General features: G+C 53.6%; 1 protein-coding gene across 7 annotated transcripts in view; it reads left to right on the top strand.

Moving 5' to 3' along the window:
* Actn4 (actinin alpha 4) overlaps nucleotides 1–15590 on the top strand; it is a 78442-nt gene that overhangs the window by 55488 nt on the left and 7364 nt on the right. For 5 of the 7 annotated variants that reach the window (XM_037199609.1, XM_037199612.1, XM_037199593.1 and 2 more), the window contains exons 9-12: nucleotides 8344–8436; nucleotides 10110–10340; nucleotides 11085–11232; nucleotides 14294–14444. In XM_037199609.1, the coding sequence (XP_037055504.1) occupies nucleotides 8344–8436; nucleotides 10110–10340; nucleotides 11085–11232; nucleotides 14294–14444 (623 nt within the window). Of the gene's footprint in view, nucleotides 1–725; nucleotides 795–2221; nucleotides 2301–3233; nucleotides 3316–4001; nucleotides 4088–8343; nucleotides 8437–10109; nucleotides 10341–11084; nucleotides 11233–14293; nucleotides 14445–15590 lie in introns of those variants that run through there. The other 2 variants (XM_028859218.2, XM_028859219.2) reach the window with 1 other exon arrangement.

Genomic DNA, 15590 nt, shown 5'->3' on the forward strand with positions numbered 1-15590 from the left:
ATCTCTCCCAGCCCTTCCTGGTCCCAGGTTACACCAGGACACTGGTGCTTTGTGGCCTCAAGTTCTTGAACCAACCTCATGTTCTCCTCGTGAAGTAGACCAGAATGTATAGCCTGGTGACCTGGCTTCTATTTCTTTCTGCTCCCATACCTATTGAGGGATGTGTCTTGGACCGCTTAGGCCATCCAGGAATGTTGCCACTTCAACTAGCCACTGTGGGCTACGAGGCCAGTGTGTGGTGGGGCTCCTGGGTGCTAGGTCACCATGGTAACCAGGGTAGATATGTTCCTGTAGGACTCCCAGTGTAAGGACCGCCTAGTTACCCACAAGGAAAAGATGGCACCTGGGGGCTTATTGTAAACAGCCTGAGGCTAGTCTCCAGGACCCCCACACATGTGGCCTAGTGGCTAAGAGCAGGCTAGTCAGGGATGGGGACAGGTTCAGGTCCTGTCCTTGCTACTTTCTGGGATAGCCCCAGTGACGAGGCTTCTTGGAGCTAAGCTCTGTGTGCTGGCAGTTGGATGGGCAGAGATCCATCCACATCCAGAGTGGGAGCAGCTGCCGCTGCTGCTGCTGCTGTCTGCTGTCTGCTGTCTTTTCCCTGGGGTTTCATTTGTACCCATACCTGAGGAAAGGACTGTCCAGCTTGAGCCCTGGTCTGTGGGGTTAAGCTTGACCTTATCTTTCTGTCATTGTGTGCTTTGCAGAGACTTCTGCCAAAGAAGGGCTCCTCCTCTGGTGCAGAGAAAGACAGCCCCATACAAAAATGTCAACGTCCAGAACTTTCATATCAGGTAGGTGCCTGGCAGCACCCTGCTTGTCCTGGGATCCAGGTACTTCCTTCCTCATGTTTTCATTTCGCTCTGTGATAGAGCAAGCCTCAGTATAAGTCCTGCCCTGCCATAGGCCCCTGTGTGCTCATGGACAGTCTGTTCAGAGAGGAGACTGTAAAAGTTTTAAAAGAGCTGCAGGCTCGCGCACTTCTTCCTTAAGCAGAGTGGCTCTCGGAGGCCACAGTCAGGCTCTTTCTTCGTGTGCACATTGCAAAAGGGACCAGTGCATAGATTGCCACTGTGTTTAACCTCAGAGAATGTGCTCTTTATCGACTAAGGCCAGCAAAACTCCGCCCAGCCAGTGGTCTGCTGTTACCGTGGTGAAGGAGGCAGAGGATAGGTACAATTATATATAAACTGAGGTGGACAGTTTGTGCCTGTGAGGCCAGAGCAGCCGGAGCTATTGTCTACCTGGGGTGTGCTTGAACTCATCAGTGCATGACTCTACCACCTAAGCCACTGGGACAGGATCCACAGGGCCTGCTTTGTCCTCGGCCTCTCTGCGGCCATGCTGCTGTCAGGGCCTTTCTCATTGTGCTCTGTCCTTGAAAGCACATAGTTCCTTGGTGGCTCTGCCAGTGTAGCTTCCTCTGCTGTCTGCAGTGGACTCACTATAACTGTACTTCTTGAGTAAACAGTAAGTATCTACAGCTTGCCTGCTGCTCCTGCACTTGGGAGGGGCCCAGCAGTGGCTCCCGCAGGCAGGGCTCACCTGCCCTTTCCAGCTGAGGACCATAGGCATCCCAGATGCAGATGGTTGGGCTGCTTGTCTCCAACAGTGAGGAGATGGGGAGTAAGCAGGTGATACAGAAATCCATCCTGGAAGGAACCAGTCCGTGCTAATCTAGCTTGTTGACTTTGTAGGGATCATTTTGCTCCAGAGAACTTCAGTCATCAACACTCAGGCATGTAGCCAGCCTTGCCTGTGCCTCCATGATTGGGTCAGCCAGAGTTCAGGATCCTACCCAGCTCCCATAGTGTCCCCTGGTGCGGGCCTGTCCTGTTTAAATGAGCCTTGTATGCAGTGCAGGCTACTTCGGCCGTCTCGTTGGTCAGCAGACACCAGGACTTGTCACATGTAAGGCTCTGTGAAACCTCAAATCCTCACAGCAGCTCTCAGATAGCTGCTGCCGCTATCCCCACTTTCTAGGCACAGCACTGAGGACACGGTTCTGCGATTTGCTCAAGGCCACACTGCCAGTGCTAAATTAGTACACTTTTTTCTCAGCCTGTCTGGCTTCTGAGGTTGTGCTCAAAGCTACCCTGGCATACCATGTCCTGCAGTGCCTGCCGCACACTGCAGAGCCTTCTGTGTGTGGGATTTATCATTGCTGTAGGCGCTCCAAGGCAGCAAGGAGCCACCTCATAACCTTTGTCTTCTCTTACAGCTGGAAGGATGGTCTGGCCTTTAATGCCCTCATCCACCGGCACAGGCCTGAGCTGATTGAGTATGACAAGCTGAGGAAGGTATGTGACCTGGATTCTGCCCAGCTACGGAAGTTGGGAGAACCTCATGCTAGCTTTTTCCTGGTCACTAGCTTGGTGGCTGACGTTCACCTCCTGGACACCCTCGGGCACTGTTCTTCCATGGGCATTGCAGCTGGCTGGACTGTTTTAGAACCTGTCTTACTTGACCTTTGACCCCCTTTCTTGACCTTCTGGATTCTAGAAGCATTCTTCTGTTTGGGGGAGGGAAGAAGGGAGTTTCAAACCTTCCAGGAGGCCACCATTTCCTGTGCAATCTTGCTCTTCTTTGCTTACACAAAGCTGGCAAAGCCTGGCCTCCTGGGAAAGACAGGGAACCATGTCTAAAGCAGCCAGCCACCTGTTCACACTAGGCCAATGGGATTGCAGAATTCAGGGCCAGACAGCTGCTGCGGAATGATGTACTCTTGGGCTGCTCTGGTTGGGGAAGGGCCTGGAGCCTGAGAGAACTCAATCAGGAGTGTTGGGGGAGAACATGTACCTAGCCTGCTTCAGTGTGGTGGGAACAGGGGTTCTACTGAGGCTAGCCTCAGCAAAGTGGTGAGGGAAGTGAAGCAGAAACAGGCCTGTTGAGCAGGCCTGGCCAACCCTGCAGCAGTGGAGTCTGGGGTAGGCACTGAGGTGTTGTAGAGAGGGAAACATGTATGTTCTTACTTGGCGCGCGCCGGCGCACACACACACACACACACACACACACACACACACACACACACACCATGGTCTCCCAAGCCTGGACCACACCTACAGCCAGCTTTGGGCAGGAATTGTGTAGAGCACGCAGGGATGAGAATTCCGAAGACACTTTCCAGCCCTGCTCCTCAGGGCTCTCCTGGCTCAGGCCAGCCCTTTGCCTTTTACAAGTGATATGTGTTCTGCTCCTGATGGAATTCTACATTTCTCCCACCTGTCTGCCAGGATGATCCCGTCACCAACCTGAACAATGCTTTTGAAGTGGCTGAAAAATACCTTGATATCCCCAAGATGTTGGATGCTGAGGGTGAGTGCCTCCCTATGTTCAGTCAACACCGTGTTTCCTGGCCTAGCTTTGCCTGGGCTGCGCAACTCATCAAGCCTGGGGAAAACCTTGGGGCTTTTAACTGGCTGAGCCAGGGAGAAAGGTCGGATGAACCTGAGGGGCCAGAGCAGTGCACCATGAGCCAGAGGTGGCCAGATGCATCCAGAATGGCAGAAGAGGGAGAGAGGGCCGTGCTTAAAGAGTCGGCTTTTCTGGGATCATGGACTGTCTAGACTCACAGAGCGGGCAAGGTGGCTGAAGAGGCCGCCCCTGGCTTCCTGTGAACAACCCTGACCCTCTCCTGACCAGCTGAAGGCCTGGGGTCTGGAGTCCGCCAGAGTGGAATGTTGTTTTTTCCTTTTCCGGCTTTGCTCCATTTCCCAGCCAGCACCACCTCCAGGCAAGACCCATGTCTCTGGCCTCTGGTGGCCCTTGGAGTTCACTGTCCTGCTGCCCCTTGAGGCCATTCTCAGAGAAAGGAAGTGGCCTCATTCCAGTGCAGTTACCACAGCTTTGGTCTTTCCTGACTGAGACCATGGGGGGAGGTTAGGATGTAGCTGAGCCCAACTGGCTTTCCCCTTGCTTAGCTGTGGCTTTGGGAGCCTGTGGGTCCTAGCAAGTGGCCTCACCCCTGCTTGGGCCATTTAACCCTTGTTGTTCACTTACAGACATCGTGAACACAGCCCGGCCCGACGAGAAGGCCATAATGACATATGTGTCCAGCTTCTACCATGCCTTTTCAGGAGCGCAGAAGGTACCGGGCAGGGCCAGGCAGCCCTCCTCGCCGCCACTGCCCAATGCCGCTGCTGCCTTTCGCCTCCCACGCTCACTTCATTTCTCTTGCAGACGGTAGTGGCCTCTCTTGGACTGGAAGCCAGCTCCCTCAGTCCTGGGCATTGCTGCCTATCTAGTCCTTGCTCAGTCTGTGGGTGCCTACTGTATACCAGGCTCTGTTCAGGCAGTGAGGACACAGGTTCCTGCTGATTCAAGGAAGCTTACTTCCTAGTAGGTGAGACAGACAGGTCATGTGATGTGATGAGCCAGTGGAGGCCAGGGGACAGGGTGGTGTGGTAGGCTGCTGGGTCCACTGGTAGCCAGGGCCATCCGCTGGAAAGGAGCTTCACCAAAGGCAGAGGCTGCCAGGTAAAGGCTACATAAGCAGTGGAAGCAGAGGGGCCTGGGAGAGGACAAGGACTGGAAAGCAGAGTAGCAAAAGGCGTCCAGCTGTGCTTCACTCTAGGGCCTGGGAGGCCTCTGCTTAGCTTAGGGGTTTCTCCTTTTTTAAATCTATTTATTTTTGTTTTTTGCATGTGTGTCCGTGTACCACATGTGTACCTGCTGCCTAGGGAGGCCAAGTGTTGGATCCTCTGGAACTAGAGTTACAGATGGCTGTGAGCTGCCATGTGGTTGCTGGGAATTGAACCACAAGTCCTCTGGAAGAGCAGTCAGTGTTTTTAATTGCTGAGCCATCTCTCCAGTTCTTTTTTGTTTGATTGGTTTTTGTTTTTTGAGACAGGGTCTCGTGTAGCTTAACCAGCTATAAAAAGTCCTGATACTCTTTGTCCACCTCCCAAGTGCTGGCATGTACGACCACTTGGGTTTTTTGTTATTGTTTTCTTTTTTGTTTGTTTTCAAGACAGTTTCTCTGTTGTAGCCCTAGCTGTCCTGGAACTCTTTTTGTAGCCCAGGCTGCCCTCAAATGCAGAGAACCATCTGCCTCTGCCTCCCAAGTGCTGGAATTAAAGGCGTGCGCCACCGCTGCCACTCGGCTTTTTTTTTTTTTTCTCTCGGAAACAGTATCTTGATGTAGCCCTGGCTATCCTGGTAATCCTAGGATTTTCTATGTAGACCAGGCTGGCCTTGAACTCTCAGTGATCTTCCTGTCTGCCTCCAGTTCTTTTTTGTTTGATTGGTTTTTGTTTTTTGAGACAGGGTCTCATGTAGCTCCGGTGCTAGAATTGCCAGTGTGTGACGCTATGCCTGACTCTTTCTTTTTGAGACCTGATCTTACTCTGTAGCTCTGGCTGGCCTCAAACTTTAGCTCTTCCTGCCTCCGCCTCCCGAATGCCAGGATTACAGGTGTGCACTATTGAGCTCAACATCATTTAGAGTTTATGAAAAAATGGTTGGTAGTTCAGGTGACATGGTTCAGGCTTTCGGAAAACAGTTGCTTAACTTTTGACTTTTTGGCTCCAGATGCAACTGCTTCATCCAGTCTAGTTAGTTTGTTTCAGTGGCCTGGTTGAACAGGAGGCCCTCCCTCAGAGCCTGATGGCCCTTCTGCACACTGGCAGGGCATCTCCCCCAGGTCTGAGCTCCACTGGCTTCCAGTCCAGAGCAAGCACTATTCTTCCTGCATGAGCCTTGGGCCAGCTGGCTACCTCCCTCCTGCGTCTTTCACTCTCTCCTGTCTCTCTCTTTCTCTCTCTCTCTCTGCGCAGATATTGTGGGCACTCTGAGGCCAGATGAGAAGGCCATCATGACTTACGTGTCCTGCTTCTACCACGCTTTCTCGGGGCCCAGAAGGTGAGCCAGGGTGGGAGTCCACTGCTGTGGACTCAGATTTGCCCTTTCTGTCACATGCACGCCAGCACTGTGGGTCCACATGTACCTGGGTAGAGCCCTGGCTGACCAGTGGTGAATCTGTCCCAAAACCTCACAGACGTTCTTGCACTTGAGCATAGCCACCTATGGTAGATAGTGACACAGCTTGGTCCACAGATGGGATAGAAGTCCAGCATCACAATAGATGATAAAGCCGGGCTGTGACCCCTTGCTTGTCATGACCTCTACTTCAGGGCCACTTGCCTGGTGAACCTCCTTTCAGGAAATTCTTTCCTGCCCAGGTGCTGAGGAGGCTCTTGAGAGCAGGCTGCCTCCGGAGCTGATGTAGGTGGGACAGGTAGACATGTCTATTTTGTCCTGAGTCCCCCAGAGGTCTGCTGACCTCACACCACAGCGTGGCTCCTGTCAGGGACTCACGGTTCTACGCAGAGGCCTGGGCACTTCTGTGCCCTCCTGGTCTTGAAAAGTGGCTTGGACAGCAGCATCATGTTAGTGGCCAGGAGCTAAGAAGGGATGGGTGCTTGCTTTGGGAACCTTTGCCTCGCTGGGCCCTCTCCAAGGCCATTAGACCCATCTGAAAGAAAAGGAAACTGAGGCTCTGACACTGTATCTGTCGTCTTCTGTAGACTGCCTTCTTAGATTAGAGCATTACATCCAGTGGGTGCCTCACCGTGGGCAGTCTGGTCTGCCCCTGCTTTGCCCTCTCTTGGTGCATGTTCTTGAGTAGGTTAACCTTAGTGTCCCCATTATAAGATGAGAGTCCTATTACCCCTCACAGAATTTTTCTAGGCATGAAATAATAAGCTCCAGGGCTTAAGGCAGTCTGTGGCACAGCAAGGCTACCCAGTTCTTTCCAGACCCCTCCCCAGATAGCCAGCTTTCAGAGCCCCTTTCCCATCTGCCCAGCATGGGTTAGCTCTTGTACCTGGTATGTTATGCTGGGGGGCATGGGGAAGGAGGATGCCCACATCACTCCCCCATGCTGGTAAGGAAGGCTGAGTGGGAACAGGCAGTGACCAGCCCCAGCCAACAGCATGACTACCACTGGACACCCACAGTGGGCCTCCCTAGCCTCATGGTGTGTTTGCCTCCACACCTGCAACTGTCCTTACTTAGGTCTGGTAGAGGGAGGCTTTGAGGGAGAAGCTGATCAGTTACTAGCAGAAAGGTCCAGGGCAGAGCAGTTGCAAGTTTGGGGGACATCTGGGCTCAGAAACCGTGTGATTGGCATACCTTCTAAGGTAGATGTCAGCCTGGTGGTAGAGGGAGGACAGTGAGGATCTGCTGGATCCACCTTTCTCGTCAGAGTGTACCCTCGGGACACCTGGCAGTGCCTTTCACTCTTGCTGTCGTTTCCCCAGAGGCCAATCTGTCGCCTCAAAAAGTGTTTTCTGGGTGAATTCAGGCCTGGCACAAGAGTGCTATCCTCCCTGTGTCTGGTTCCCAAAGCATTCTTTCTTCCTTTATGCACTTACATTCATCCATCCTGAGCACCTAAAACGCCCCAAGTCCCAGCAGTGCAGCAGAACACCCGGCTACAGCACCCCAGCAGCAGAGTAGGTTAGAGGGTAGAGCTGGGGTACCAGCAGACTGCTCAGTCAGGGTCCGAAGCTGACCCCAGTAGCACCTCTGGAATAGGCCCTTGTGAGTCTCACCCTGAAACAAGTTCTGGTGTTAGTCCCGGGGGCTTCCTGCAGCTTGGCGTGTGGTGTGCACCCAGGCTCACACCACCTGTGGCTGCTCTGCCGACCCTACCTATTCCTGTGCCGTGTGTGGATGGGAAAGTGCGCTGGGCCTGGAGCCGGCTCCCGAGCTTGTTTTCCTCCTCATCACTCTGTAGACCCTCCTCACTATTTCTGTTCCTGTTCTGTTGCCGTTCCAACTCTTCTTGGACCTTTTCTGTGCTGCCTGAAAGGTACCTGCCTCCCTTCTCCTGTGTGGCACTTTCCCCTCACCCAAGTTCCTTAGAGTTCGGGACCAGGGGCCAGCTCTGTGTCTACCCTCCCCATGCTTTCTTCTGCCCCTCAGATTGTGATTTGTTGCCCATATGAGCTCCTATAGTCAGCCACACCTCTTGAGTGGGAGCCAGAAGGGGCAGAGCATGCACTGACCACAGGGACTCCATGGTACTGGCACCTCACCTCCAGCGATGTTCCCATTCAAGGGGAGACTCTTGCCAGTTCTTAGGTTCAGCACAGCCCCACCCATTCCTGGGCACTAGAAGCCTGGTTCTAAGCAGGGGCTCAAGTCTTGCCACTACCCTTCTCAACAAGGCCCCTAAGGACATGGCCGCTCGAGGCCATCATCTTATTGGAGATGTACTTCCTCTCTTTCCTCTTTGGGGAGTTCTCTGTGGGTCTTGGACATGCTGCTTTTGAGGGACCTGCTTGTTGGAGGGAGGGTCCCCAGCCCCAGCCAGTCCTGACTGTGTGTTTCCCACCCCAGGCCGAGACTGCTGCCAACCGGATCTGCAAGGTGCTGGCTGTGAACCAGGAGAACGAGCACCTGATGGAAGATTATGAGCGCCTGGCCAGTGATGTGAGTGTGTGCTCCATGCCCCACCAGAGTGAAATATAGGCAGGGAGGGCCAGAGAGATGGCCCAGCTGTTAGGAGTACTTGTTGCTCTTCCAGAAGACCTGAGTTCAGTTCCTGATCTCTGGGGGCCAGTGGCACATAGACATACATGCAAGCAAAATACCCATTACATATCAAACAAAAAAATGAAGGTTTGGGGTTTGCAGGGGAGTGGGGTACACAGGGAGGCAGGAGAAGTAAACGGAATCTTACACAGCCAAGTCTGGCCTTGAACTTCTGATCCTCCTGCCTCCACCTCCCAAGTACTAGAATGACAAATACCGTTTTGCTGTGAAAGTAGATGTAGCAGTGAGACCTAGAAAATATGGAGTGCAGAACTTGGTTTGGAATTCACCATGCTTGAGTCCAGAGCTTGGGTTTCTACCAAGATGTTCGGTTTCAGTTTCCAAAGAGCATATCTATGTTCTTAGAACCAAGACTCCTAGACCTGGAGGATTTCAGGATTACTGGTTTGAGGTGCTAGATGTCAGACATGGGGCCTCATGCATGCTAGGCAAGCACTCGCTCTCTGAGCCACATCCTCGCCCCAGGCTGTAAGATTTCGTGGACTGGAAAAACTTGAAAGATGTTCAACAGTCAACCCAAAGTGGCCAACTTCCCCCAGTTGAGGGTATACTCTGGCCATGCTGGGGCTGGGGTAGAGCTGGTTGAGGTTGTCCACTGGTGGAGCTGGAGTGGAGCTGGTTGAGGGTGTCCACTGATGGGAGCCGGGGCTGGGGTGGAGCTGGTTGAGGGTGTCCACTGATGGGAGCCGGGGCTGGGGTGGAGCTGGTTGCTGGAGCTCTTGCTTACCATGTTCAAGGCCCTAGCTTCTGCCAGGGATGATAGAACAAAAGGCAAAAACAAAAAAGCCAGTCATCCCCAACCCCGAGACAAGGCGGAAGTCATGTTCTTGGGCACCATTCACCAGCCCAGTGCCTCTGTTCTTGGCTTTGTCTTTGCCACTAAGAACCATTCTGTGCTTATCTGTGCTGGTAATAACTACTTTACTATTCGGAATTGTTTTTGAAGACCCAGTCTGTTGGCTTGTTGGTATTCTTCCTCACGCTGTCAAAGATCAGAGTAGGTTATAAGAATATGTTTTTTTTTTTTTTGTTTTTTGGGGTTTTTTGTTGTTGTTGTTTGTTTTGTTTTGTTTTGTTTCAGTTTTCTATTTTTAGGTGCTGGGCCTTTTATATGCACTGGCACCCAACTGAGGCAAACACATTGTAGGCTCTTATTATTGTGTCAGCTACGGTCAATAAACCCAGGCAGAGCAAGAGTCTCAAGACAGCTGTGGCCAGTGAGGTCAGCAGTCCAAGTCCTGTGACAGTCTGGAAGGGGGTCTTCTGGGAAGGGACAGTAGACTTGAACTGCCCACTTTAATCTGGGTAAGAAAGACACAGAGCAGAGGCATGAATAGGAAGAAGCGGGTAGCCGAGTGCTCCAGGAGATCACATATTCCCAGAGCTCTATGTTGTGTGGTCCCAACAGAAATAGTGGAGAATTTGGGTTTTGGAGGCAAGCCATCCCTGAGAGCAGGGCTGCATCCTGTATCCCTGTAAGCTGGGGGGAGGGCCCCGTCAGCACTCTGAGCACCTCTGCAATGGCCACTGTGATTCCTGTGGGCCCACAGCTTCTGGAGTGGATCCGACGCACCATCCCCTGGCTGGAGGATCGTGTGCCTCAGAAGACCATCCAGGAGATGCAGCAGAAGCTGGAGGACTTCCGAGACTATCGGCGTGTTCACAAGCCCCCCAAGGTGCAGGAGAAGTGCCAGTTAGAGATCAACTTCAACACGCTGCAGACCAAGCTCCGGCTCAGCAACCGGCCTGCCTTCATGCCCTCCGAGGGCAGGATGGTCTCGGTGAGTTTACCCCCTTCCCCCATGGGGCCCAGGGGCATCACCTGTTGAACCACACTAGGACATAATGCTTGACTGGCATCTTCTTAATTCAGGGCAGGGATGGTGAGAGGGTGTACTTCACATTTCCCTATTTCTCCTGAAGTTTTACACCCAGAATTCTCTGCATTACTACCCCCAGCCATATCGCAGTTTGTGTGGACCATTTGAATCTGTACCCCTACTCTGCTGGGACTCCAGGCCTAACAAATGTCTGAGACCCTTCATAAAGGGAGGGACAGCAAGACACCCTTCATAGTCTCCTTGGCGGCATCCATCCATTGATTTGCCCACACACCCACTCATGCTGAGAGTCATTCAGTTAAACCAAAAGCATCAATGTTTGTGTTCCCAGTGAGATGGTCAGTGGCTAGGCATTTTCAGAGGATCCAGTTCCCAGCATCCATGAGGTAGCTCACAGCTGCCTGTAATTCCTTCCCCTGGAGATTCAAAGCCATCTTCTGTCTTCAGTGGGTACCTACACACATGTCACTCACACGTCACACGTGTCTCTCTCTCTCTCTCTCTCTCTCTCTCTCTCATACACACACACACACACACACACACACACACACACACACACACACACACACACACACACACAGCATTGGTCCATGCTGGCCCATGTAGACAAAACTGCAAGGTGGCATCAGGTAGGCCTCTCCACCAACATCTTGTGAGACCCCTGCTCTCCCTCCTGCCCCACAGGACATCAACAATGGCTGGCAACACCTGGAGCAGGCTGAAAAGGGCTATGAAGAGTGGCTGCTGAATGAAATCCGCAGGCTGGAGCGACTTGATCACCTGGCAGAGAAGTTCCGGCAGAAGGCCTCCATCCACGAGGCCTGGACCGATGGTATGCTTCTCACGTTCCCTCGTTCTGTTCTCCACTCTCAGGTGTTCAAGCACACATAGTTCCTGCCATGTCGGGTCTGCCGAGTCCCTCTCCGGCTGCAGAAACGCTGCTTTGGCTTTATGGTTAAGCATGGTTGTGGGCTTTGGGTTAAGCAGCAAGGCAGTCTGCTGTCCAGGTTCCCCGTATGCCTCTTTGCTGTGACCTGAGATGGCTCATAGGTGAGCCCCTTCCTAGATTATCCAGGAACACAGCCAAGGCTCTTCCTTGTGCCTGCGCACTTGCCCTGTCTCTTCCAGGAACAGTTCTCAAGCCCAGGTTCAGCCCACCATGCTGTCTGTGACTGAGTTTCACACCACACTGGCCTAGATGCCTAAGTCTGTCTCCAGCCGCCTCCTGGCTCCACAGGCAGATCTAAAGATGGCGCTCCCTGACTCCGTCACCACCCTGTCCCAAAGCCTGTTTCCCAGCAGCCCTGCAGCTGCCTGGCTCCGGCTCAGGATGTAGAATTCCATCACGGCTTTGGCCTCTGGTCAAGACCCACTCCATCCCTGAGATTCCAGATTCCCAGGAGGCCTAAAGGCCTCAGAAAATGCCCATGAAAAACAAAAGGCACACCACGTCACACTCACAGACAGTTGTCACTCAGTGGTGGCCCAGGGCTCAATTTCCAGAAGAAACCTCCCTTTCCCCACCTGCATTCCCACCACTGCCACCCTGCTGATTTGCGTTTCCTTAGCTACTCTGTGGTTTTTCCATCCCTTCCACGCCATGGCTTCCCAGGGAGCCTTCTTAGCTCTGTGGGCATATCGTTCCAACCTAGCCAGATCCTGAGACCCCTGGAGACGCTAGGCAACTGCACAGCCCACATAAACGGCATCCACTCTGCTCTTGTCCAGAGCAGCCAGCTTCCCTTCTCTGCCGAGGAGAGCGTATAGGATACAGAAGACGTGGTCAGCTGAGACAGCGGGCTAGGCTAGGGGCGGGCACTGCCTCCTGCCTCAGAAACGGCGCCCCTTCGAGGAGGGTGTGATGGCACCCTCCTTGGCTATGATGCCACGTTAGAGGGAATGAGGCCCCATTTAGTTAATGCATCCACTCAACACACATCTCTAGCCAGATGTGGCAACCCATGCCTGTAATCTCTGTACTACGGAAACTGAGGCAGGAAGATTGCTGCAAAGTCAAGGTCAGCCTGGGCTATATAGGGGGCTCCAGAGTAGTCGAGACTATAATGTGAGATCCTGTCTTGAGAATCCAAACAAAATGCCCCACACATGCTTGTGGATCTGAGCCACTTAGCTGTGCTTGGCCCTATGCACTGTAGCTTCCCAAGTGGGTAAGCCTGCCCCAGAGGACTCAGGCATATATGCTTGCACTTCTCTTGTGAGGGCCCACAAGGATATAAGGAATGTCCAACACTTGTGCCCCACATGTAGCTAAGGTGTTTTCTGCTGTTGTTTTCTGAGGTTTCTTGCCAGCTTGTTTTTTAGATTATTCTGTGCTTCTCACCAGATGAGCTGGAGAACCCAGGCAGGGCTGCTAGAGGTATGGGCAAGTGGTTTCATAGGCTGTGGGCATGGTAACCCCTCGGGGCTCCTGCTCTGGGAATGCCTGGGGACAGGCTTGCACCCACGGATGAGTGCAGTGAGCCCCAGCTGCAGCCAAAGCTAATCTAGGATGACATCGTCACATGCCCACCTGTACCTCCCACCAGCCTTGAGTCCCCATGGTGACCTGCCCACTCTTCTCCTGAGCTCAGTCTGTATTCTGAATCCTTGTAGAACCCTGAAGACAGGTTGCTCTACAGCCCCTCTCCACTGCTAGGACCTAGTTATATCAGCCTGCCCTGGGGGAGGGGGCGCAGTAGTGGTGGGGCCCACGTGGGTGCTTTCCAGAGGGACATGACTGTCTGGGAGTAAGCCAAAACCCCACACACATCTCGTGGCTGCCCTGTAGGACACACTTGCCAGTTCCCTGCTAAAACAGCTGAAGCCTGAGTTTTCCTTAGCTGCTATTTCTGGTTCCCACCCTTGGGAGAAAGCAGTTTGGAGAAGCGAATTGCAAGCTTGCCTTGTGGTTAAACCCTCCAGCCTGGGGCAGGGGTGGCAGGCCTGTGGAGTCAGTTTTCCAGGCCCACCTCTTGCCTGCTAGTGCCAGCCCTGGCCTGGGGCGCCTGGCAGTTGCTAGGCAGATGAGCCTGGGCGTGGCTGAGATGGGGGGTGGGAGTAGCACTGACTCTGCTTTCCATTCTTAAATACTAAAGTTCAGGATGGCTCAAGGCCACAGAGGTGCTGTCGCTGGCACCGTTTTACAAATGAAGGATTGGCCAAGGGGTGCCAGCTGTTTGTCGGGTGCTCTGGGGTAGATCTGAGGGTGGTCCCAGAGGCTCTTGAGGAAGAAGTGGAGTCTTACTGCCATCCTGCCTGGTCTTCCCCTTAGTCCCCATAGTCCCTTAACTCACTAGCACGGCGGCTTGGGCGTTTGCTCTGGGCATGTAATTAGCCCGGCTCCAGGACTAATAATAGTGCTTCTCCCTTCCTTCAAAGAGTCTGGACAGCCCCGGGACCCACTGTGCCAAGAAAGCGGGTGGGGCAACAAGATTGGGATAGGACCACCACCCAGGAGAGCAGGCTCCAGAGAGCTGGCACAGGCCCAGCTCCAGGGCCCAGACGCTGTGCCTGCCCCTTTCCTGATCCTGCCAGGCCTGGCGCAAGCCCAGGGCTTCTCCCAGTCTCCATCTTCTCCAGATGGGTGTCTAACTTTTCAACTATCCTACCCTCTGGGTCTCCACCAGTAAGAAATGCTGTTTAGAGCATGGGAGTTACACTGAGATGTCTGTCTCGGGCCCATAAACACCAGAGTACCCCCTAAGCCTGTGCAGAACTTCACAGAACATAACTAGGCTTAGAGATCCCTGAGGGGAGAGAAAGAAGGTTCCAAGAGTTTCTAGGCTCCGTCCTCTAGAGTAACAGATGTGGTCCATATCGCTGCACCTCTTCCCCCTTGGATGGCTCTGTAGCTGCCAGGCTATTGTTCAGGTTCCTCTCTGCCATATCTGCAGGGAAGGAGGCCATGCTGAAGCAGCGGGACTATGAGACAGCCACCCTGTCAGACATCAAAGCTCTGATCCGCAAGCATGAGGCCTTTGAGAGTGACCTGGCCGCACACCAGGACCGCGTGGAGCAGATTGCTGCGATCGCTCAGGAGCTCAAGTATGTGTGCACCATGGCGTCATCACTTGTCCCCAGTTCTCAGCCCCTGCCTCCTCCCTTACGCCAGGAGGGCCTTACAGAATGGAGCCTTCTGCCCATACTCTCTCCACACCAACGAGAAGCATAAAGGACCTAGGTTCTCCAGCACAGGCTTGGACTCTGGCTGCTTGTCCTGAGTCCTCAGGCTCCTGGAGTCCCTCTTGGTTGCCTGCTGCCCGCTGTAGCTCTTCAGGCCCCTCCTCCACGTGGGGAGTACTGTACAGTGAGCCTGTTGTTCTGTCTGCTCCTGCCCCTCCTGCTCAGAATACACTCACTGTAAGGGTTCCACGTGGCTGCTGTCCCTCCCTCCCCCACCGCAGTCAGATAAATTTGTGCACAGTTAGTACACTGGGTCTCAGGAGCCCTGAATAGGGTCCTTATTCTACCATCGCAGTGGCCAGCAGCAAGAAGGACCCAGGGAGTGGGAGGCCTAGCCCATTACTTCATGGAAAATCCACAGGCCCTGGAGGAGCTCCCAAAATAGCCGTCTGCTCCAAAATAAGCTCCTTGGCTGGAGCTCCTCTTTCCACAGACACCTACCCGCTAGTCACCCCAGACTTGTGCAGTACTTGAAGACCCTCCCACCTGTGCCAGTGGGGCCACAGGAGCAGGGCCGGCTCCCTCCTCCTTCCTGCCACTGTGGGCTGCAGGGCGCTCATTTGCGTACCAGAGACAGAACTATGGTGCTGGGACCCATAACCTTGTTTGAGTTACCCTCCAGAGATGTGCTTGTCCAAGGGAAGCAGTTAGAGGTGGGCTGCCCTGAAACAGACTTGGGGGTTAGCCTGCTCTTCAGATACTAGGTCCCAGCCACGTGAGGTCTATTCCCCTGCGGCAGTGTCAGGCATGGCCCTAGAGGAAGGACCATCCTATGCCCAGGTACAGCAGTATCACAGAACTCTCTGAGTTCATGTTTGGCCACCAACAAGAATGGTATCAGCCTGACATTTCTCAAGTCAGTCATGGGCCAGGGATACAGAGTAAGTGTGTGTGTATATGTGTGCCTGCACGTGTGGGCATGCTGCACATGTGGGCATGCTGCACGCCGGGACTGCAGATGCCACTAGCACTGGAGCCTGCTGTCATTTCCTGTGCATCCACGCCTGC

Source organism: Peromyscus leucopus, chromosome 1 (genome assembly GCF_004664715.2).
Source record: "Peromyscus leucopus breed LL Stock chromosome 1, UCI_PerLeu_2.1, whole genome shotgun sequence".
Classification (NCBI taxonomy): Eukaryota; Metazoa; Chordata; class Mammalia; order Rodentia; family Cricetidae; genus Peromyscus; species Peromyscus leucopus.